This window comes from Rhineura floridana, chromosome 2, assembly GCF_030035675.1.
Source record: "Rhineura floridana isolate rRhiFlo1 chromosome 2, rRhiFlo1.hap2, whole genome shotgun sequence".
Taxonomy (NCBI): Eukaryota; Metazoa; Chordata; class Lepidosauria; order Squamata; family Rhineuridae; genus Rhineura; species Rhineura floridana.
Genome location: NC_084481.1, coordinates 27191778 through 27217048, shown reverse-complemented (window position 1 = coordinate 27217048; position 25271 = coordinate 27191778). Strand labels below are relative to the sequence as shown.

At 42.0% G+C, this 25271-nt stretch overlaps 1 protein-coding gene across 4 annotated transcripts in view; it reads left to right on the top strand.

Moving 5' to 3' along the window:
- MYO1B (myosin IB) overlaps window positions 1–25271 on the top strand; it is a 198814-nt gene that overhangs the window by 156797 nt on the left and 16746 nt on the right. For 2 of the 4 annotated variants that reach the window (XM_061608188.1, XM_061608186.1), the window contains exons 19-24: window positions 8025–8118; window positions 8891–9040; window positions 9888–9956; window positions 13413–13499; window positions 13802–13888; window positions 23833–23919. In XM_061608188.1, the coding sequence (XP_061464172.1) occupies window positions 8025–8118; window positions 8891–9040; window positions 9888–9956; window positions 13413–13499; window positions 13802–13888; window positions 23833–23919 (574 nt within the window). The remainder of the gene's footprint in view (window positions 1–8024; window positions 8119–8890; window positions 9041–9887; window positions 9957–13412; window positions 13500–13801; window positions 13889–23832; window positions 23920–25271) is intronic. The other 2 variants (XM_061608189.1, XM_061608190.1) reach the window with 2 other exon arrangements.

Genomic DNA, 25271 nt, shown 5'->3' with positions numbered 1-25271 from the left:
TTCCAGCTTCAAAACATGATTTCAAATTACAGATTATGGATGACTGCTGGCTAGCTCTAACCATGGTTAATGCTGATTATGATGTAATAGCATACCATTCAACCATGGTTAAGTCCAGCAGCACAGAGTAATTTTATTTTTCAGTAGGGATATGGAAGATGTGTATATCCCAAGCCACAGTTAAGCAGTTGGCAATTGTCAAGAGCATCTGGTTTCCAGAATGGTTCTGTGGCAAGGAACAGTGGGGGGGAAACATCTTGCCTGAATTAGGGCCTCTGGGAGGCCATGAAAGGGTCAGTTCTCACATCTGAACTCAGTTAATTAAGCAGTAAGCAAGAACACCTGCTTATCAGCCGAGACTGGTACTTCAAGGCGATGTGGAAAGGATGGAGATGTGCGTGACTGTTGGATGCAAAAGCTCCAGAAGATTTCATCATCAGAAAGCCCCCTGATTGGCTAATTAATTCCTGGCTGTTGCTGGGCTTTTCCCCATAAAAATAGAACTGAGACTGTAGGTCTTTGTTCCCCAATGTTTGTTGGTGCTACCTGATGTTGGGGTTCCATCTTTCATCTGCTGTCCAGGCTATACATATCTGGGGAGATGTGGAATGATGATGTTACTCTGCTGGTTTACCTTATTGTGTGAGTATAGATTAGGCTAGACAGCTTTGTTATTTTTATTTGTGATTTGAACTCTCTCTGTATTTTACCTAGCCCTTGGGGGTGTTTGATTTAAGGAACTATTTTGCTACTATACTTTTTGCACTTATATTTTATTCTAATAAAGGTACCTCTTATTTACCAGTGTGTATTCATTTCAGGGGGGAATTGGCTCTGAATCCAACACCTTAGCCAATTAGCCACAGACTATCATATAGCTGGGTATTTTGCCTTCAGGCTCAAAGACAAGGAGTGCATTCTTGGCTCTTGTCTTTTGGAATCCTTGGCAGATCTATTTCTGGCACTTTGGGTTTTTTCCCGGGCCCAGAGTGGGTGACCAGGTTTAAGGGGTGGTGGCAGTCTACCTACCTTGCAGGGTTGTTGTTGGTTTACTCAGCCCTGGTAAGGGAGGCATAGGTTGTGCCTGGCCGGGATGAATTGCCCTGGACTTGGGAGTTGAGTCCCAGTGAGAACTGGCAGCAGTGAGATTTGAGGCCTTAATTTTCTACTGGTGAGCACATTGGTGAAATAAGTGCATTTGGCAAAATTGGCAGTTGTTTGGAGAGAGACTTCTGCCACAGAGGTTTGTTATTTGTGATAGTGAGGATGGCTAAAACTAGATTCAAAGCAGTGGCTGAAGTTGAGGCTGCTTGGAGCAGTGGCAGCAGATGCAGCTCTCCACTCCTGGTGCTGGAGTTGGGCTTGGAAGGAAGGAGGAGGGAGAGGACCTGTACAACAGCCGGAGTCATCGCCTCAAGATGGGATGTAGGCAGGAGAGCCTTCATAGTCTTATGCATTGGGTGGTGGAGGTGCCGATGGCCAAGAGAGTTGACCAACGTCGGGAAATGCCTCGGATAATTGGCTGGCTGGAATGCAGGACTTTATAATTAAGCATATGGAATTAATGAACTTGCAAATTAAGGCTATGCAGGACCAGGACCGTGAATGCAAACAGTTTGCCCATAAAGAATGTGCCCCACAGGAGTGTGAATGGGAAGAGCATACCTGAGAAGAATGTGCCAGGGAGGAATGTGCACCATTGTCTCTGAGGACAAACCATAATTTTTGCATGCTACCACAAATGTTCCTAATATGAGTTGGGAGGAAATATGCAAATTGTGGTTTCTGCTCTTATTCAAATGATCCATTTGCACGAGTGTGGCATAATTTGGGCAAAACAGAAAAATATTTATCTAGCTTCAGGGTAGTTCTGTGAAGAAATCATAATCCCAACTCAATTATGTTGGCCATGGAAATCAAGCTTAGTAAAAGATATGTAAGGATTGAATTAGAAGATAGTTGGCTTGTTACTTCTGTTAAAGCTCCTTTCCCCTTTCAGCACAGAAGTATAATCAGGATGTTTACCAACCTTCCCAATTTTAAATTGCAAATTGTTCTGTGGCCCTACACTTGATCCATGCCCATACAGGAATTAAAGTTAGAGATGGATGAATCTAATAATTTCTGGTCTGTGTCTTTTTTGTATGTTTAGCCATAATTCCATTCCATTTTGCATTAATCTGCAATATTTAACAATAATTTTAAAATACGTATTTTATTATATTTCTAAATAAACATTTCAATACCTATTTTGATACATTGAAATTGCTAAGAACTGTGAAGTCTGTTGGATAGTTTATGTTCCAGTCTGTATGGCAGGGTCACCACTGAAGAGGGAGCCTCATAGGGAGTCCTGAAGGCCACTACCCTCTTCTATTTTTTAATTTGTTTTTTTAAACCATTCTGGAGGAGATTGGTAGTGGGGAGGGTGTAAGGCGCCTGTGTGGCTTCTTCACAGGATGATGATATCCTGTGCACTGAACTGTGTGATAGGAGAAAGTCTCCACATGCCTTCAAAGTGAGAGTCTTCAACTGGCAGAAGGCTGCCCCTCCCTGGGTGTGAGACGAGGGTGTGGGGAATAGATGTGCCCTAGGTGGTGTAGTCCTAGTAATACTGTTCCCAACTCTCTCAAAGGCATACTGGGATAACTGTTGTGATATGTTTTATTGGTGGGCTGTTGTTTCTGTCATGTGTTTAGGACAGTCTTGGGAAGGAGGGACAGTGATGCCACCCCAATTTCAGTGATAATGGGTAGAGGGAGGTATAGCCATAGGGAGGCAATGGGCTACCATGGAAGACAAAGGCAAGGCTATCTGTGCCTTGTTCCTCGGTCCCACTCCTCCCATGGATGGGTTCCTGGTTGTCCATCTGCTGTATCTACTCGCCTGGGTGTGCTGTTGTTTAATACCAGATCAATGCACAACAAGACCACACTCATCCATAATTTGATCATGGATGAAGGTGCGGATTTGGTGTGCATTACCAAGATCTGGGTGGGTGAGCTGTGAGGAGTTGACCTGACCCAGCTTTGCCCCCCTGGATACTCAGTGCAACACCAGCACAGGCTGCAAGGATGGGGGTGGGAGGGGTTGCTGTGGTCTACAGAACTTCCATCTCTGTTACCAGGAAACCATTCTGTCTTGGTGCTGGTTGTGAAGTCCTGCGTCTGGTGTTGGGCCAAGGAGATAGTAAACTAGGGTTGCTGCTGGTGTACCATCTACTCTGTTGTGCAGCAGCTTCTCTGACCGAGCTAGCAGAGGCTGTCTTGGCTGTGATATTGGAGGAGCCCAGAACGATAGTTCTGGGTGATTTCAGTGTCCATGCTGAGGCTGTCTCTAGTGTTCAGGACTTCATGGCCTCCATGACGACCATAGGACTGTCTCAAGTTGGCACCAGTCCAACACATACGGCAGGGCATACCCTTGACTTGATTTTTGCTCCAGATGGAGAAAAGGGTGGACTGGAGATAAGGGGGAGTAGATGTCACCCCATTGTCATGGTCAGACCACTTGCTGGTGAAGTTTAGACTTACGGCTTCAATCCTCCCCTGCAGGGGTTGTGGACAGATTAAGATGGTCCATCCCATAGACTAATGGAATCCATTGGATTTTTTAACACTCTGGGGGAGTTCTCAGTATATAGAGCAGGTAACCCTGTTGAAGCACTTGTTACGCTGTAGAATGAAATGCGTCAGGCTCCTAACACGGCTGCCCCTGAGTTCCCTTTCCAACATTGTGGAGCCTGGTTTGCATCATAGTACACCAGTGAACTAAGGGCAATGAAACAGGCTGGATGACAGCTAGAGCTCAAGTGGCGAAGGACGAGCTGTGAGATTGATTGGCACAAGTAAACATAACTGCGCCTACTGTGTGGCAGTAAGGGTGGTGAAGAGGGCCCATTTATCTGCCCTCTATCACATCCTCAAGCAAACACCCAGTGGAGCTTTTTCATATTGTCAGGCGTCTGTTAACATCAATTTCAGGAAATGGAGTGTTAGACCCTTCGGAAGCACAGTGTGAATTGTTTGCAAGGCACTTTGAGGGAAAAGTTGCTCGCCTCCATAGCAATCTTTTTTTTTAATTAATTTTTATTCAAATTTTCAAAATCAAGACAGTACAAAAAGAAAAACACAAATTAAAACTAATACAATAAAAAGAAACAAAAACAAAAAAAAACTATTGACTTCCGATTTGTCGTAGTTCAGCTATAGGTCTATAATATATAACAAACCTGTCTCTTGATAAATTATAAAATCACCTTCCTCCAGCAGTTATCTTAGTTGGTATCAAATCTCATTAACATCATATCATTTTATTCTTCTACAAAAAGTCAAAGAGAAGTTTCCAATCCTTGAGATATATGTCCATCAATTTTTTTCTAGATAGACATGTCAATTAATCCAACTCTTCAAGTCTATTAAATCCAGTAATTTCAAGTCGCTCTTCTTCCTTTATCAGTGTTGATTCCATCTTCCATCTTTACGCACCCAATAATCTTGCTGTCATAGTCATATAATAAGAGTCTGATAGGGATTTCCTTCATCACAAATATTTTCTTGCCATCATTTCCGAACGTATCACTGAAGTATTGTTGCAGAACCGCATCTCTGTTCCTCTTTTTTACAGAATGCACTAGCACATCTCTTGAAGGGTTTTTCATTATCACAAAACAGGAATTAATTCTGTAAACTTTCTCCATTTCAAGTTCCATCAAATCCTTCCAGTCCATGAATTTTTTCGAACCGATGATATCTTTATCTCCAATCTCTTCACCAATTCCTTCAGGGACAGCGCTGAATTCCAAACAGTAATATTTATCTCCAGGATCCATCACAGCCAGGAAATCCAAATCTTTTTCCAAGACCATATTTAATCCAATCTCCAAGGCTTGAACCTTCCCTTTAATTTTTCTTTCATCCTTTTTTAATTTTCCAAATTTATCTTTGTTCTCCTTTCTCATAAAATCCTGTCTCATTTCGCCAAATTCACTTATCATCACTTGTCTGTTATGTCTGAGTTCTTGTTTTGTTAACTTAATCTCATTCATTATTTTCTGAAACATATCTAAAGAGAAAGTCCCTTCTTGTACATCCATGATCTCAACCACCTTCTTGATTGTCATTCTTAAAACCAAAAAAACCCACAATCCCTTCAATCTCCAATGTCCCAAGCAAAGAACAGTTTATTTCTTTATCCAGTTACAAAGGAGTTAATCTTTCAAGCCAGCTGACATCACCCTCTAGACAAGATGAACTGCCTTATCTCTTGTATGTCCAAAAGTGCCAAAACAACTTTAATTCACAGCATCCAAATAATTAGTAGCAGGAAGAATGAGCAGATTCGTCAAAAAAAAAAAGTAAACCGGAAAAAATAGTCCCAGACATATATTACTCAAAAGTCTTATAAATAAATAAATAAAAAATCTCTTTAAATTAGAAGCCCCTCAGCCATTTATAATCTTTATAATGTTGAATTCCATGCCAGCTTTTTGCAATAAAAATAAAGATAAACTATTTCTATTTTCTTCCCCTTAGCTCCGTGAATAAAAGAGAAAGCTATGACTCACCCAGTGTTTCTTAATTGCTGGTTCTTTGACAAATCTCTTTAGCTGTATTGATAACAAAATAATGAGAAAAGACAGGAGAATGCTTGCCTGTTAATCCGTTTGAAGAAAAAAAAACGGCTCACTTAATCAGTTGAGCTGGTTGGAAATCCTAGCTCCGTCCGAGCTGCTGGAAGACCTTCTTTCGCAGAATTCCAGCCTCCAACAAACACAACAAAGCTCTGTGGAAAATCTCTACGTTTCTTCCTTATCCGGAAGAAATTTTCCCCAGTCAAAAAGCCCTTCTGACTGGTTTTAAAACTGAAAAAGTTTCCACCAAGACGGGAGCCTGTCCCAGAGGCAGCACAGGCAGAGCGATCCTCCTGGGAAGTCGGGCCTCCATAGCAATCTTGATGCTCCATCTACATCTACTGTAGTCCCCAGTGAGGTGTCCAGTGCAACATCTGCCGCAACTTCTTGGGATCAGTTTCAGTTATTAAAGCTTGCTGAGGAGGTATGACCAAGTGGAGCCAGGATGTGGTCATGAGGGAATGGTCCCAGCCACCCTGAAAGAAGCGGTGATCCAACTGCTCCTGAAAAAGCCCACCCTGGACCATTGGTATATGACATCTACCTCCTGGTTGCAAATACTCTCTTTTTAGGGAAGGTGATCTGGAGGGTTGTGGCATAGCAATTGCAAATACTCTTGGAGGAAACGGATGATCTTGACCCATTCCAGTCTGGCTTCAGGCCTAGTTATGAGACTGAATCGTCCTTGATCGCACTAATGGATGATCTTAATCGGGAGAAAGACAAGAGGAGTGTGACCCTGTTATTCTTACTTCATCTCTCAGTGGCTTTTGATACCATTGACCATGGTATGCTTTTGAGCTGACTCGGTGAGATAGGTATTGGCGGCACTGTTTTACATTGGTTCCAATCCTAGCTCCAAGGTCATTTTCAGAGAATAGCATTGGGTGATTGTCTTTCAGCCCCCTGGCAATTGTGCTGTGGGGTGCCACAGAGTACCATCTTGTCCCCAGTGCTGAAGCCCTTGGGAGCGGTCATCAGGAGATTTGGGGTGAGGTGTCAGCAGTGTGCTGATGATTCCCAGCTCTGTTTCTCTGTAATCTCTGAATCTGGAGAAGTTGTGCAAACCCTGGACTAGTGCCTGAACTCGGTGGTGTGCTGGATGAAGGCCAATAAACAGAGTCTGAATCCTAGCAAGACTGAGGTGCTGTGGATTGGTGGTTCACGAGTTCAGATAACTGGTTAATTGCTTGCTTTGAATGGGGTTGTACTCCCTCTGAAAGAACAGGTTCATTGTCTGGAGGTGCTCCTGAATCCATCTTTGTTGCTAGAGGCCCAGGTGACTTCAGTGGCTAGGAGTGGCTTTTGCCAGCTTCGGCTGTCAAGACAGCTGCAGCAGTTTCTGGACCATGATAGCCTGACCACTGTTATTTATTTACTGGTAACCTTGAGGCTGGATTACTTTAATGCTCTCTATGCGGGGCTGTCCTTGAGGTTGGTCCAGAGGTGCAGGTGGTGCAAAATGTGTGCTGGGACAGGGTATCGCTAACATGTTACCCACTGCTGAAATAATTGCACTGCTGCCCATTAGCTACTGGGCCAGGTTCAAGAGTCTAGTGTTGGTGTACAAAGCCATATACAGCTTGGGACCAGATACCTGAAAGATTGTCTTACCCCTTATATACCCATTCAATCACTGCACTGTGCAGGTGAGGGCCTCCTGCAGATACCATATTATCAAGAGGTCCACTCTGAACAACATAGGAAGTCGACCTTTAGTGCTGTGGTGCTGACACTTTGGGCTTCCCTCCCTTTAAATATTAGACAGGCTCCATCTCTGTTACCTTTTCGGCCTTCATCTTTCAACAAGCCTTTTAAGTAGAGACCTTATCCCAGTCTGCATTTGTGCTGGAATTTCTTTTTAGGATGTTTTGAAAGTTGTTTTTAAAATGCTTTTCTAAGATGTTTTGTTTTAATATCTTTTTAATGATGTTTTGTTTTAAGATGTTTTAAAGTGTTTTTAGTGTTTTTGTTTGCCGCCCAGGGCTCATTCTGGAAGGGCAGGATAGAAATTTAATAATAAATAAATAAGTTTGAGAGATGCAGATCAGGGCATTGCATATATGAATTCACAAAGATAAATTTCCTCAAGCATCCCTATGTTGTCAACAGAGGAAGTTTCACCATTGCTTTGACAATTTCACAATCTGGTTGGAACTACCTAATCCTTAATCACTTTATTAGAGCAGACATCTGTTATTTTGCATACCATTTTCATATCTGAAGCACAAATGGTAACTATTAGGTAATGATTATCGGCCTAAAAAAAAGTTCCCATGCTAATGTGGTCTTTTTCTTTTTCTTTTAAAATATACTTGTGGTGAACTCAGCCTATGTAAGAGATGCTGCTTTCATGGGAGGGGTTGTCACTTGCATTTTTTGTGTGTTTTAGAGCTGGAGTAGAGGTATTGTTCAATGAGCTGGAAGTCCCCGAAGAAGAATATTCCTTGGGTAGATCAAAAATATTCATCCGCAATCCAAGAACAGTATGTGAACCAATTTTTCTCCGTTAACACCAAAGGCAACTTGAATAAATGTTTCTTTTTCTTTATTTTTTAACAAGATACCAGAGTTTTATTTTGACCTAAGGCTAAATTCAGTTTGCTTAGTAATGAAGGGCTTAAGGCTTAGTAGGTTTTGGAAAGAAGAAAGTAGTCAGTTCAGCAGATCTAATGATTGTATCACATTCCTAAACTGCAGAGAAAAAGAAACTTCTTTGTTGTATTCTACCCTTCCTCCAGAGCTGTATTTTGGTATCTCAATAACTCTTAGGCCTGGTTTGCTCATGCACTAAATGGCAAAATAGGAATGAATTATACTAGTTTGGACTGCAGGTGAGGCATGCCATTTTCAAATGTGCTCCCGTGGAAAACTTGCAAACAAAAAGCTAGCATATCAAAGAGATTCAAGTGCAGCCTGTTTCCTGTTTTCGACTGTGAGGATTTGTTTTTATGTTTTGTTTTATTTTGAATATAGGGGGCATTTTAAAATATCTCTCCACCTGCAGTGGCAATTGGTACAGTCCATTTTATCTCCTCTAGTCTCTGACACCTCATTACCATCTTATTCTGCTGCATGTGTACTCAAAAGCTTAAAGTAAGTTAAAGGCAGAAAGTGTGTCTTGCCCCCAAACCATCTGGCAGGCTTCATCACTGAACCATTACACCACCTTAGCTTTCTTCGGAGAACAAGGACCTAAGATGTTAAATATTTTAATTTTACTCTTCCTTTCCATCCCCCCTACCCAAATCTGCATAGCTCTTCAAATTAGAAGACCTAAGAAAACAGCGTCTTGAGGATTTAGCTACACTGATCCAAAAGATCTACAGGGGCTGGAAGTGCCGCACACATTTCCTTCTCATGAAAAGGAGTCAAATTGTGATTGCTGCTTGGTACAGGAGATATGCAGTAAGAAAGGATTTTGTTTGGGCTTTTATCCTTCTCAAGAGTTCACTGAAGTTAGCAATACTTTTTTTAAAAGTGACATACATTATTAAACAAAGAACACCCAGTGAAATATAGAAATGGCCGTAATTTCAGAACTGTGCACTCCTTTTAGAGTGAGTATTCTTGGAAGATGCTCAGGTATGGATTTTGCCACAGTCTTGTAATTATAAAGTAATCAGTAGAGGAATGCTTCTTTGAATTCCCTTTGTTTGTCACACAAGCACTTTGAACTGATCTTGAAAGGCTATAGAAAAAGCAGTACATCTCTTGGACCCAGTGCAGACATAATGCCTAACCATGGTTTGTTGCCTTCTTCCTGGTTAATATTCTAAATGTTCAGTGAAACCATGGGGTGGGTTTGTTTGTTTGTTGCCTAGCTAATATATGCATCCAGATGGTGTTTATAAGGCGACACCTGCTTGTCACCTTGTGAACAGAAATGCTGGATTGGCGGGGAAACGATCTTAACAGTGTTTTGCTTATTGCCATTATAACACTTAACCATTAATACAAAGCATGATTTCCAAACCCACTTCAAACCTTGGTTTCAGATGTTGATTTGTGGCCAATTATTTACTGTTATTTAGTTATTTAGATGTAATGCCTAATCATGGTTAAGTGCATGGCTCTTGCAAGCTTGGTGTGTTTCTAGCAAATAGGCTCCATTAGGAGATGAGGGTATTCTTTCTGTATAAGTCACTAAGGGCAGTCCTACGCAGCATGCATGACAATAGAACCCATAAGAAGTTTAATTTAATTAGCATTCCAATTTTGTACACCTCACTCTTGTTTTAAATTTTCAATGTAGCAACAGAAGAAGTACCAGCAAATCAAGAGTTCCACCATCGTAGTGCAATCTTATATCAGAGGATGGAAGGTGAGTTTGGTGAATAATTTGAATTTGCCATTATATCCTTACCCTGTGTGATCTCAGCACTGCTGGTTAATTGAAGCATCCAAGCGGACAAAGCTGGAATGCAAAGTCTTCTCTATTTTCGCATATAATCAGTATAAGATTTTCATTATTATTGGTTGTTTGGTTATCATTTTCACCACTATGATCAGAAATGCTAATAAAGCACACCTTGGAATAGACCTACCTAAGTTACTTAGAAATAAAGAACACTAAAGGATTTCTACTTTTTATTTGTTGGTTTGTTAAACATTTAGATTCCCCGTCATCCCAAAGGATCCCTGGGCGATGTACAAATAAATACATAGATCAAGATTTCTTCAAGACAAATTTCAAATATAGTACAAATATTAATACATATCCCTTGATCCTGTGTGTAGGACTGGAACCACCATAACATGGTGCCCCCAGTTACCATTCCACGGAGCCGGTCCAGGAGGATATTGTGGTCAGTTATATCAAAGCCACCAAGAAGAGATTGGGAAGCAGGAGCAAGGTCACACTCCCCATGTCCCACTCTCTATAAAGGTCATTCATCAGGGCAACCAAGGGTGACTCAGTCCTATGGTCAGCCCTGAACCCAGATCAGAATGGATCTAAATAATCCATGTTATCCAAGAATGCCTGCAGCTGCCCCACCACTACTCTCTCCACCATCTTCCTCAAGAAGGGGGTATTTGCAACTGGTCAATAGTTAATTCCAGTCCAAAGTTTCCAGGGCCATTTTCTTTAGGAGTGGCCTCACTTCCACCTTTTTCAAGGCTGCAGGGTGCACCCCCTCAGTAACTGAAGTGTTAACTAGTCTCTGGACCCAACCAGTCAGACCTCTTCTGGTAGATTTAATAAGCCAGGAGGGACAGGGTCAAGCCAGGAAGGGCATGGTCAGACGTGTAGCTGCCAGCACCTTGTCTATATCAGCTGATTGCATAAGCTGAAACTGATCCCACAACACAACATTAACTCTAGCATTGGGTGCTTCATCTGAAACTTCAACCACAGCAGAGATCACTCTGAAGTCGAGCGACTTTATCCTCAGTGTAGCCCATTGGTCACAGCAGGAGTCAATAACTCTGCTGGCCAACTACTGGAGGATGCAATGCAAGCTGCAATATGAGCCCCCTTCACAGCCCACCCTGCCACACAGTTCAGTCGGCTTAGGAATGAGACTTGTGGCACACGTCTGGCCTGCTTCAGAGCCCAAAGCTCCCCAGAATACCAAGGAGCCACTCAGGCTCTATAGTGCCTAAGAGGATGCCCAGAAGTGATCGTGTCAACTGCCCGTTTGATCTTGCCATTCTGTAGTGATGCCAGGGCTTTGACAGGATTGTCAGCTTTCTCCTGTGGAAAATTCCTCAGAATATTGAGGAACATAACAAGTTCCATCAGCCTCCAAGGGTGGGCCATCCAAACAAGCTCACCACCGTTACAGGGGGGAATTGCCACTACCAGTTCAAATTAGACTAGGTAATGGTTGGACCATGACAAGGGAGTGCATTGTGTGCCCCCTATCATCAGTTCATCCCTCATATCATTTGGGGTAAAGGCTACATCAAGTGTATGGCCTGCCCAATGTGTTGGACCAAAGACCATTTGAGACAGCTCCATGGTTGTCAGCAGCCTCTACTTGGATGTTGAAGTCATCCAGAACTATTGTCCTGGGGTTCTGCAACACCACATCAGAGACCATTTCAGCCAGCTCGGTCTGGGATGCCATTGGGCAACAGGTGGTCTTCAGACAAGTATTATCTCTGGTTTGTCTCTCTGGCCCAACACCAGGTGCAAACCCTGAAAGCCCATCCCAAGACCAAGAGGTTTCCTGGTGAAGGAGATGGTGCTTTCATGGACAATAGCAACCCATGCACACTGACCCTGGTGCTGCACTGTGTACCTAAATGAACACAGCTGAGTTAGATCAGGCCCACCCAGCTCACCCATCCAAGTAATCAGTGATACACACCAAGTCAAGACGTTCATCCCCAATCAAATCATGGATGAGTATGTTCTTATTGTGGACTGGACTGGCATTCCATAACAGCACCACCAAACCAGAAGACTCAGCAGATAAGCTACCAGTACTTCCAGAGGAGTGAGAGGGCTAAGGCAGGGGACAGGGACCAAAGCTAGGTTTCTGCCCCCGATGGTAGTCAACCTCTCCACTCCCAACTATATCCTCCTCTGCAAAATGATGACATGTACGAAGTAAATTCATAAAGAGCAAATATAGCTGTGTTGGTCCATAAGAAAAAAACTCCAAAGTCCGTAGTTGGGTAATACTTTTACTGGGACCAAAAAAGCATTGTGAGCTTTCTAATTCTCCAGAATACCTTATCAGGCAGCCTTCCATCTTGCCTGATGGAAGAGTTCTTTCCAGAGAACTCGAAAGCTTGTTACACTTTTATAACACATTGGTTTGTCCCAGTAAAAGTAAATTCGGCCTCTTAATCCTTCCTCTGCCCACCATTTTCCCCTTTAATTCCCTCTCCCAGCCTCAGCTTCAGGTTCGATACCTAAGTTTCACTCCCAAACATTTATCTAAACCCGCAGGTGGGAGGAAACAGTGGGAGAAGTGTTAAACACTCCTTGGTTCAATTCTTCTTACTTGAGAATTGTATCCTGCCACTGGAAAACTTTGTTTTAAAATTAATGTAATTTAATTCAATTTTATTTATTTATTTATTACATTTATATACCACCCCAAAGCTCTCTGGGTGGTTTACAGCAATTAAAAACATTAAAAACAAATATATATATTTTAAAACACAAAAAAAATTTAAAAACACATGCTAAAATGCCTGCTTTGTGGTGTAGAAGCAGCAACTGGGATTTGGGAATGCATCTTGGACCTGTAAAGACCCTAAATGTTCTTTAAAACAACTTGGGCAGCCTACATCCTTGCCTGTACTGAAAGAATCTAAAATGAAAAACCAATGAAGCAAAATGTGGTTTACAGGAATGTCGTCTGGATTATTCTTAAAATAATCTATTTTCTCCCTTAATTTTTTTCTTGTTTAACTGAAGCTTTCTCTAGAATCCACTTTACATGCATTTATTGAATGTTTTCAAAACCTGAGTGGTTGTGGGTTAAAATCCCAAGTGACTAGTAGAATTAGGTGAGTCTGGGAAATCTAGTTTAGACACCAGTCTTACTCGTGTATCAATAACCACCCATAGAAAACAAATGCTATTTCCCCTTCACCATTATTTTTGCAACACTGCCTAGTTTTAGTGTTCTTAGCCTGCATTGAGGAAGACAGAACAGAATTCCATCAGAATGACCAAGTGAAAATATTGTGAAGCATTTGTCTTGTCTGGGGGATTGAAGTGGGTAGGTGAGCTTCAAATCATTCCGTAACTTCTGCATAGTTGTATTTTGATTGTTCTCTTCTTTGGCATTGATGTGCACGTGTTGCTATTTCACAGGCTCGAAAGCTGCTTCGTGAACTGAAGCATCAGAAGCGCTGTCAGGAAGCTGTTACAACTATTGCTGCCTATTGGCATGGTGCTCAGGTAAGAAAATACAAGCAGGGTTCTGTTTGTTTCAAAGCCACTGCATGGTGCAAAGATTGCCTCGATAGAAAGACAGAAGAAATGTTTTCAGCTGCTGAGTTCACTTCACTTACCAGTTGTCCTTTTTTTGCAGCTGTACTTTTAACAAGGCGCAGTCTAGAAACCCAGCACACACTTCCATTTAGACTGTGCAAGATGCCTTTCTTTCTATCTATTGGGAAAATTGAAGCAACCTCTCTCTTTTTAACTCTCTCTCTCTCTCTCTCAAAATTTTCTGCAATTCATTTTCAAATACACCACAGGCGCGAAGGGAACTGAGGCGGCTGAAGGAGGAGGCTAGGAATAAACTTGCTATTGCTGTTATTTGGGCTTACTGGCTTGGATTTAAGGTACTACATGCAAGTGTCATGTGCTCCCTTCCCTTATCCAGCTTCATACAAGTAAAAAAGCAAGAATTAATCATTTGTATTGACTTACTAAACATGAGCTTGTGACTGCTGATGACCTTCCATTTCCATCTTTGCCCACTTAACCTGAAAAAATTCCATATACTAAAAAATTGTAGGCATGCCCAGCTGTATAGCACTAATTGCTTTGTTTTCAAGCCATAAAGCATCTAGATTGGATATTATTCTGCTCACGCTCTAACATGTCCTTAACCAAACTTGCATGTCTCAAAGCAAAAAAATATTTTATTAGCATGCACATGCAGTAATATTTATATAGATTCTCACACTAAGGCTGTTAAATTTGAAAAAAAAGATAGTTCCTTTAATTAAATTCTCAGCAATGCATCTAGGTTCTAGCCCATGACAATACTTTTCAGAAAGTGTTCTTTCATCCCAACACAGTGTTATGATATACATTTCTCTTAAAAAAATAAATAAAATGGAAAATATAACCCAGCATTTTCCAGATCTGATCTAGAGGCTCACTACAAGCCTCAGTGTGGTCGATTGCATCTTTTAACACTTGTGTTATTGAACCATCTTCAGTAGGAAATGCCCTTAAGTGTTCAAAGGGGCAATCCTACTAATAGCTTAGTGTATATCACAGTATTAGGTTCTCCACAGATTTCACTTACGTTACCAGTGCAGGTGTCAAGGAATGTGGGGTTAGTGCCAACATTTGCAGCCTAGGTGTAGAGCTAGGGGCAGAGGTAGTCAGTAGGAATTTTTCAGCATGTCAGAGATCAAGCAACCATTGGAAGTCAAGCAATGGAACATGCAATGGGAAACTTAAATGGTGGGCAGTTCCAAGTTTGCAGCTGGTAGCTAAGACCCACAAGAAGGACCTGGAAACTGGAACCAGTGCTGGTAACTGATGAAAGGTGTTTGACAGGAAAAGTGTGGAAGGGATGCGCATTGATGTAGGATGGTGAGGCTATTTTTGGAAGTTAACTAGTTACTGACCTAAGTGCTGATCTTCTTCCCCATTCTGCCATTAAAACTAGATAGATTTTTGGTGCAAAATATGGGTATGGCAGTGGCCCCCGGGCATTTGCTGAGTAGAGAGTTTGATCCTCCAGCCCACTGAGTTTGATGTCCATGATGTAACTAGCTGAATAAGTAACAGTAAACAGTAACAAGCTGTTACCAGTGTCTTGTAGTAATTATTTTTACTTAGCACATAGAACGTGTAGCATTATAGTACTGTAGTTTTACAAAAGTTTTTCTTTCACAAATTCATTTTGCTTGTGCTTAATTATTGGTTTATTTTAAAGAACAGTACTAGCACCAGAGGTCCTGTATAGCAGTGTGTTCACATTTGTCAAGAGAAAGAAATTAACATGCAAACCTAAACTAAGGCTCTGAAAAAAATCCAGGAATTCCAGTGTCGGCTTTTCTTAAAAATGAAGCTGAACTAAAATATCCTTGACAAATCAGTGCTGGCTCTATTTCATTTTGGGCCCCAGGTAAAAGACACCCCCCTTGCCTCCATTGGTAGACCCCACCACAATACATCTCTACAAATTGCTGAGTTTGATTGGCTGCTGCAGCAGCTTCTATCTACCTCTATATCTGTCCCACTAGCATTTCTGCTCTTACCGCTATTCTGCTCAACTACCATGTCTGGACAACCTCTGAAGTAGTGGGGTGGAAGCCCAAGGCAGGATGTTGCCTTGCATTAGCCAAAAAGGAGTCTTTTCACTAACACCACCTGCTTGCCACATCAGGTATAACCAGCTTGCATCCAGGCTCAGTGATCTACATTTTGGGCGGGTTGTAACTGAGCAGCAGAGCCCATACTTTTCATGTAGAAAATGATAGGCATCTCAGCTAAAGTGTGTAAGGTATCAGGGTGGGGGGAAGACCAATGTCCAAAATCTTGCAACACTGCTCCTAGTCAAGAGTAGAAAGTTCTGGGATTGAAGGGCCTAAGGGTCTGACTTGGTATAAGTCAACTTCATATGTTGTCAGGCCCAGAGTCAGCACTTGGTTTCAGGGGCTCTGATCTTTCAAAGCCCCCCTGAAAATGGTGCCTGGTGCTAATCCCCAGGCTGCAACTGAGGACTATGTAAATGTTCCTCTGAGATACACTAGAGAATTCTTAAAATTAAATTTTTATTTACAATTTTAGAAAGAATATTACCAACATGATAGTTAACATCCATATTACCTAAAAAATACATAGGAAAATGGCAATATTATTATCTGAACTCCTACCAGAGGTTCAAAAGTAAGCATCTGACCACATGTGCCTCTGAGCATATGGTGAGTGGGGGCAACACATGCCATCTCCAAAGATGGAGAATGACATTTTTGTATGTTAGTGTTCTTCTTACATCGCTTCTTTCCTGTGTTACTACTGTTTCTACAGAGAATCTAACCTAGAAAATTATATTTCTGTCATTGTTCATTCTAGAAATCTGTGTCAAATTTATTTTTATTAATTTCAAAGCCTTTTTATTGGTCAATGTCATACGATGGTCCAGACAGCCGTTTGTGTTTCAAACTGGACGTTATGCTCTATTTCTATTTTGGGCACATTAACAGTCGAATCTGAAACTGCAGTTTGATCTAAAATCAGACTGATTACAATATGTTGCTACTTCGGCAATGACTCTAGCTGTTGGAAAAAAACAAACTTGGCCTGCTCAAGATGCATGTTTTCAGCCTGCTATGCTTATACTAATCCACTTAAGGAAAGGTGCGCATGGTCAATTAAAACTGTAGAGCACACCTAGCGTTTTGCTAGAATATATTTCACCTCCCACTGTTTTATCTTGTGCAAACTGAGACACTCCTCATGTGCATTGGAAACTATTCTGCAGAATAGTCAGTGCCATTATTCTACAATTGTTTTAGAGCTTTTTTTTAGTGTTGAAGGTGTTGCTGTACTTCACATATTCACAGAAACAAAAGAGAATGATTTACTATAGGAAAATTCATTTACATTGCAAAGTAAATCTAACATATTTAAAGTGACCATCTGAACTAAATCAACTGTTTTAATATAGTTGCTTCAAAACAAGATCAGCACAGCACATGTCTTGTTTCTGTTATTTGGGCTGATTGCAGGTGTTGCCACCACTCACCATGTACTCAGAGGCACATGTTACCAAATACTTCCAAGCTACACAAGAAGTGGATTGGACTGTGAAAGACCAACCCAAATTGTGTTTGCATTTTGACAAATGTGTAGGGCAGTACAATATCTCAGAGAGGAGGTCAGGTTTCCTGCTCCCCTGATGCATTCACTATAGCTGCCCAATTTCCCTGCTTTTTAAAGTTTGATAGAAATATCTGTTGGCTATAGGTACGTTCTTAAACCACAAGGTTTTTTGCCTATTAGTGAATTTCTCTGTTTCTTAATCTGGGAGGTAAGAAATGGGATCCTGTGCAAGTTTGCTGAGAATGGATTGATCGTTTGCATGCTTATTGAGTTCAGTGGGATTTACTCCCCTGCAATCATGCTTAGGATAAGAGAAACTGACCATGGGGAGGGAGGCCTGGAGTGAACAAGGGAGGAGGAAGAAGGAAGAGGGGAAGGGAGGAGGAAGGGAGAGGAGAGGGGAAGGAGGGGAAAGTCAGGTCTGATCATTTCCATGCTTCTTGAGTTCAGTGGGATTTACTCCCATGCAGTCATGGCTAGGATAGGTAAAATTGACCATGGGGGAGGAGGGGGGGAAGGGAGAGTAGAGGGAAGGAGGAAGGGGGGAGAGGAGAGCAGAAGGAGGTGGAGGTGGAAGGAGGGGATTGGAAGAAGGGGGGAGGTAAAGGAAGGGGGAGGGAAGGAGCAAAAGGGAGGTGATGGGAGGGAGAAGGAGGAGAGGGCAGGTTTGATCATTTGCATGCTTATTGAGTTCAATGGGATTTAATCCCATGCAATCATGCTTAGGATAGGTAAAAGTGACCGAGGGGGAGAGGGAAGGAGAAGAGGGAAGAAGGGGATTGGAAGGGGAAGGGGGTGAAGGAAGGGGGAGGAAAGGGGCAAGAGGGAGGGGATAGGGGGAGGAGGGGAGGGCTGGTTTGATCATTTGCATGCTTTTTGAGTTCAGTGGGATTTACTCCTGTGCAATCATGCTTAGGATAGGTGAAAGTGACCTGGGGCAGGGGAGGAAGGGGGAGGTCGAGGGGAGGAGAGTGGATGGATGGGCACTGGGCAGAAGGGAAGCTTCTTTCCTTTCCAAAAGGAAAACATTATGAACAGTATCATTGCTTTTCAGCATTTCCCCCGCCTTTTTATTCTTCAGCAGGCACTTGTAGCGTCCCACCCAAATGTATACCAAAGCTGCCCTGGCCACATCCACACCAGACCTTTATTTCACTCAGTCATGACTTCTCCCAAAGAATCTTGGGAAGTGTAGTTAATGAAGGGTACTGAGAGTTGCTAGGAGATGCCCTGTTCCCCTCAGAGAGCCTGAATCAGAGTGGCTGACTGTTAAACTACTCTGGCCACTGGAGCTCTGTCAAGGGAATAGGAGTCTCCTCTCAGCACTCTTCACAAACTATACTTCCCAGGATTCTTTGGGGGAAGCCATGACTGTCTAAAGTGAATCATAGAATCATAGAGTTGGAAGGGGCCTTGTAGGCCATCGAGTCCAACCCCCTGCTCACAGCAGGAAATCCACAGCTAAAGCATCTCCCGCAGATAGCTGTCCAGCCTCTGCTTGAAGACATCCAGCGAAGGGGATCCCACCACCTCCCTAGGCAGTCGGTTCCATTGCCGAACTGCCCTTACTGTTCCTTCTAATGTCCAATCTGAATCTGCGCTCCTGCAACTTAAAACCATTAGACCTAGTCCTACCCTCTGGGGCAGCAGAGAACAAATCTGTACCCTCCTCTATGTGACAGCCCTTCAGGTACTTAAAGAGTACAATCATGTCACCCCTCGGCCTTCTCTTTACCAGACTGAACATGCCAAGTTCCTTCAACCTTTCCTCATAAGACTTGTTCTCCATACCGGCTATCATCCTCATCGCCCTCTTCTGAATCCGCTCTAACTTGTCTATATCTTTCTTAAAATGAGGCGCCCAGAACTGAACGCAGTATTCCAGACGAGGTCTGACCAATGCAGAATATAGTGGGACTATTACTTCCCTCTACCTGGAAACTATAGCTCTGTTTATGCAGCCCAAAACCGCGTTTGCCTTTTTTGCCGCAGCATCACACTGCTGGGTCATGTTCAACTTGCGATCCACTACAATTCCAAGGTCCTTCTCACACGCACTACTGCTAAGCCAGGTATTTCCCATCCTGTACCTGTGCATTTTGTTTTTGTGGCCTAAATGCAGAATCCTGCATTTGTCTTTATTGAATTTCATTTTATTAATTTCAGCCAAATTTTCTAGTCTATCCAGGTCCCTTTGGATTTTATTCCTGTCTTCCATTGTGTTAGCTATCCCTCCCAGTTTCGTATCATCCGCAAACTTCATAAGGCTTCCCTCCACCCCATCATCTAAGTCATTGCTAAAAATGTTGAAGAGTATCGGCCCCAGGACAGAACCCTGTGGCACTCCACTCGAGACCTCCTTCCAGTCCGAAGCAGAGCCACCGACGACCACTCTTTGAGTACGGTTTTCCAACCAGTTGTGAATCCACCTGACAGTATTTCCATCTAGTCCGCATTTGCCAGTTTGCTAATCAAAAGGTTGTGGGGGACTTTGTCAAACGCTTTGCTGAAATCTAGATAGATGACATCTACAGCATTTCCACCATCTACTAAGCTAGTGACCCGATAAAAAAAAAAGATGAGATTAGTTTGACAGGATTTTTTTCTTGACAAACCCATGGTGGCTCCTTCTAATCACAGCATTGTCATCTAGATAGTTGCCAATGGACTCTTTTATTATCCGTTCTAATATCTTTCCCGGTATTGAAGTCAGGCTGACCGGCCTGTAATTCCCCGGATCTTCTTTTTTACCCTTTTTAAAGAGTGGGACGACGTTTGCCCGTCTCCAGTCCTCCGGCACCTCTCCCGTTCTCCAGGATTTCTCAAAGATGATGGCAAGAGGTTCCGAGAGTACATCCGCAAGTTCCTTCAATACTCTGGGATGCAGTTCATCAGGCCCTGGAGATTTGAACTCATTTAGGTTAACTAGGTATTTCCTGACTATCTCCTTATCAATCTCGAACTGCAGTCCCGACCCCTTACTGAGATTGCTACTGATGCAAGGTTGCACACTGTTCCCTTTTTGGAAGAAAACGGAGGCAAAATAGGTGTTGAGCAGTTCTGCTTTTTCCTCGTTATCTGTCAACATTTTGCCATCCTCATTGAGCAGCAGTCCCACCGTTTGCTTGGTCTTTCTCTTGCTTCAAACATATCTGAAAAACCTCTTTTTGTTGTTCCTCGCTTCCCTCGCCAGCCTCAGCTCATTCTGGGTTTTAGCTTTCCTTACGCTATTCCTGCAAGCTCGAGCCGCTCGTCGGTACTCTTCCTTGGTGATGCGTCCTTCCTTCCATTCTTTATACATGCTCTTTTTTACTTTTACCACCTCCACCAGTCTTCCGTGTAGCCACATTGGCTTTTTCCGATGTCTTCCATTTTTCTTCCTCTTTGGAATTGTTTGCAACTGCGCTTTTTGTAATACGTTCTTCATGAACTCCCATGCTTCTTGGGCTCCTTTTTTCTTTAGTCTGTCTAGCCACGGGATCGTACCCATCATTTCCCTGAGCTTGCTAAAATCGGATTTCCTGAAATCCAAGGTCCATGTTTGACTATATTCTTCTTTGGCTTTCCCCAGAATCCCGAATTCCAGCATTACGTGGTCACTTTCCCCCAAGGTACTGGCCGCTTTAATTCCCGTGACCAATTCGTCCCTGTTAGTTAAGATCAGGTCCAAGATTGCCGATCCCCTTGTTCCTTCTTCTACTTTTTGAAAGAGGAAATTATCAGCAAGGCCCATCAGGAATTTGTTGGAGGCTTTGTGCTTCGCAGAGTTTGTCTCCCAGCAGATATCCGGGTAATTGAAGTCCCCCATCACTACTACTTCTTGCCTCCTTGAGATTTCAGAGATTTGTTTGAGAAAGGCCTCGTCTACCACCTCTTCTTGGCCAGGGGGTCTGTAGTAGACACCTACTACCATGTTGGTTTTATTTGTTTCTCCATTTATTTTTACCCGAATGGTCTCTATCGGACCACTTTGTTCGCTCTCTTGGATTTCCATAGAGGTGTATTTGTCTTTGACGTATAATGCTGCTCCCCCTCCTTTTCTGTTGCTTCTATTCTTTCTGTAGAGTTTATATCCTTGAATGGCTGTATTCCAATCATGGGAGTCATCCCACCAAGTTTCTGTTATCCCTATGAAGTCATATTTGCCTTGATGCACTAAGACTTCATGCTCCCCTTGCTTGTTTCCCAAGCTCCGCGTGTTGGTATATAGACACCAGAAGTCTCTTTTGTCCCGACTGGATTCCTCCGTTAATATACCGTGAGCTTTGCCGTGCATCCCTTTCTCTCTCCCAGTGTCTCCTGTACCCTTCAAATCCTTGCGTTTACAACCCGCTGTCTTTGGATCGGTATTTAAGCTATCATCTCCATCCCCCAGAGGCTTTAGTTTAAAGCCCTCTTGATGAGTTTTGCCATACTTCAGTATGAGCTTTGCCATACTGAAATAATGGTCTGGTGTGGGTGTGGCCCCCTGATTAGGCAAGGCCAGCAGCTGAGAGTCTGGCTTTTAGAACACTGACAGTTTGTTCTTACTGAGCATGCCAGGCCTTATAATTGAGTTCAGTGTTAAATTCTTAAATAAATTAAAACTCAGCCAGTCATTTTTTTAACTTTTAAACTACAGAAGATGAAGGTCAGAGTATGGGGTAAGGTCAGTAATAGGATTACAGGTACTCTGTGAACATGGCTGATTTTTAATTAATTTCAACAAATTATGAGAACTCTGACAGAAAAAAGTCCAAAAGGGCTTTGGGGTTTTTCTCTCTTTACACTTTGAACTCTCGATTCTCTGACAGTTTTGTGTATCGCCATGAAAATTTAGAGGGTTGTTAAGCGAGTATTTCTGAGTTCAGGACTGTAAGTTTTGTAAGGTTTTATTTTGAAATGAGCTTATGGGAAGCATCAGAATGTCATGGAGGGGTATTTTCAATTTAACATTGTGGAATGCAAAGAATCCATGCTGACTATAGTATACAGCCACTCTCGTGGCTGTATAATAAATTCAGACAAAAGAAAAAAAAGGTGTGCAATACAACATTCAAAACCTGTTTTTAAAAAAATATGGCTAGAGAATGTTATTTTGAAATACCTGCTAATGGTTCTTACTAAAGAGACACACTGAACTTTGTTGTACCTTAGAAAAGTAAATACCACCTGTAGCTCCACTATTTGCTGTAGTTTTTTTTATTTTGTATGGTAAAATGCAACACTTAGGCAAAAATGCTCATCTTATTTTGAGTTTCAGTGGTGATGTACAATTAAAAATGGCTTGAGGATTGTGGGTTTAACTTGGAGAATAAGGTAGTAAGTTTGTGAGCTGCAGTGATAGCCAGGATACAGCAAAAGTAAACTCGCACCAAATCAGGCCATAGGTAGTTAATTCTGTTCTTTGGACTGGACTAGTATGTTAAGAAAGAATTGGAAATTCTCCTGGAAGATAGCTTTGACAGACTTGTTTTTGATGCACAGGTATTTAAATTAATGGGTGGTTGGCATCACCACCCTCTTCCTCTGTAGTAATTCAAATGATGTTCATGTGACTTGGTGCTCAAATTGCACATGACTGGCCCACAATCATGTAATTAGCAAGGCTGTTTTATTTTGTGTTTTTGGAAACAAACAAAACCCAAACCTTTGGGCATCAGGAATTTATGAGGCAGTTGCTAACTGTAAACAAAAAATATCTCACTGAGAGGAAATTGATGATTGTCTGAAAGCTTTTTAAAAGAAACTGTCCCTGTCTATGATGCTTACAGAATGATAGAGGTGAGTGGTGCCCTGTTTCTATCTCGTTAAAACACACTGAAATAATTCTACTGCATTCCATTCAGTATTAGTATGTCATTTACTAAGAACTTACGTGTGCTTGTTTGAACTTTTAATTTAAATACAGACTTAAGTAACAGAGCATGCTTTTGTTGGCGATAGCAAAATTTGCAAGGCAAATCTTCTGTAAGATGCAACAAGTAATAATGCTGCAGGTGCATAGCTATGGCTGCTGTTAGTGTTATGCTGTACCATACAGTTTGAACTCAGTAGATGTCTGTCCTCTACTAATACTGAAATACCAAAAAATAACACAATCTCATGTCCATACAGAATGTGTAGATTTTTTAAATGCATTTCCCATGCTCCTTGTTCTACCCAAACTGAAATCATGTTTATGTGATGTGACGTTCATGTGTGCCTTTATGTGACAACAACTAAAAAAGCTCATTTACAAGATTTTGGAAGAACGTCCATGGAAATCCAAAGTTCTAAGGACAGTATAAAGGTGGATGGATGTGCCTGAACTGGGATCCTAAGTACTTATGTTCAGCCCTTGGTGTCTAAAGAACCTGCTGTTGCTGAATGGAATATGTAGGCACTAGGCAGGTTACTAATTTTTTACCTGAAATAACATTCTTTTGGGCTGCAGCTTTGCAGAAAGTTTTTCATGAACTAATAATTAAGAATCCTGCCTTTGACCAATTATATGACAGTGCCAGAACCAAGGGAATTTCTGCCACTCATAATTCTTTTATCTGCGTTGGTGAAGCAGTGTTGAGGGTCAGCTTGCACTTTAACCCTATCTTCACACTGATACGCTGGGGTTCTAAAGGTTGCATACTGTTCTTCCATCTTCCTGTATTGGCTATTCTATCAACGGGAGAATTCTTTTTCTGGTCATTGTGCTCTTTGCATCAGGCTGTCTCTGTGATTCACTATCTGAACGTTTTAGGCTCGAAGAGAGTTGAAACGCTTGAAGGAGGAGGCTAGGCATAAGCATGCTGTTGCAGTCATTTGGGCTTACTGGCTTGGACTAAAGGTACTCTCAAACAACTCCCTTATGTCAGTAATGAACTCAATAAAGCGTGGCATCTACTAACGCATAATAAACTTTTTGGTGATCTGGGATTGCTATAGCAAGCATGATCTTTAAGGAAATTATTCTTTCTGTTAGACTTTTAAAAACAAACAAAATGGTGTTGCCTATTTATGTCAGACATTTTAAAGTGTGTGTGTGTGTGTGTGTAATATATGCAGCTGTTTCAAATCATTGCTAATCTTACCCAGAGTGTGGATTATCAGAAAGATAATAAATAGCTTTAATTAAATGTATGTCATCACCGTTATTGACATTGGGCTGTGTTGGGAACAATTCAAACTGGAGTAATTGCAGTCAGTTCTTTTCTTAACCTCCTTTTGCTGCAGAATGGACTGGTTGTGACTATCACTCTCTGCTTTTGTTGGTACATTATTGCCCAGAATTTCTAAATACAAAGTACAATTTTCCTTCAGAGTGTTCTGGTGAGGGTGGATCCCTGCCAGGTATTTCCTCTAGAGCAGCTTTTCCCAGCCAGTGTGCCTCCAGATGTTGTTGGACCACAACTCCCATCAGCCTCAGCCAGCATTGCCAATGGTCAGGAAAGATGGGAATTGTGGTCCAATAACATCTGGGGCACACTGGTTGGGAAAAGCTGCTCTAGACAAATGAGTTGCACTCATGTGGAGGTACCATTTATATGAACTGATGCTTCCCGGGGAGGGGACCACTTTATATGTGGCCGCTGCAATTTCTGTGCAAACTTCTCAGTTTCCCAACTTCACACACAATTCACAGCAGCCACATAAAATATGCTGTCAAAGCTTTCTGTGGCTGCATGGTGTTGTTGTTTTATTGTTTTGTTTTTATAGCTTGATATATTTGTTTCGTTTTTAAGTCACTTAGAGACCTTCAGGTAACAAGCAACAAATAATACTAATAGCCTGTGGCTTATTGGGACCGCTTGTGTATGCAGGTTCCCAGAGATTAGCTCCTTTGCTCCTCTCTAGTCCTTTTTGCTGCTGAGTTGTGCTCAGCATGTCATCCAAACCAAGGCTCATGATTATACTGTCTCTTCGCTGACCGTGACCTGTAAGCAACTTCAAAGGGGGCAAATCCATTAAAGGTAGAACCCCACTCCATTAAAATCAATAAGGGTATTGCCATTGATCATGAATATTTGTATCACAAAGATATATGAAGATGCTATACATTCTTGTTGCTGTACGTTAACCAGACACTCAGAAATCAGAGTAAGTCATGTTTGATGTGGTTTTACTCACTGTCTCTCTTTCTCTGGTTTACTTAATTTTTAAAAAGTTCTTGATCTAAATGAATATTACAGCTACTACAGT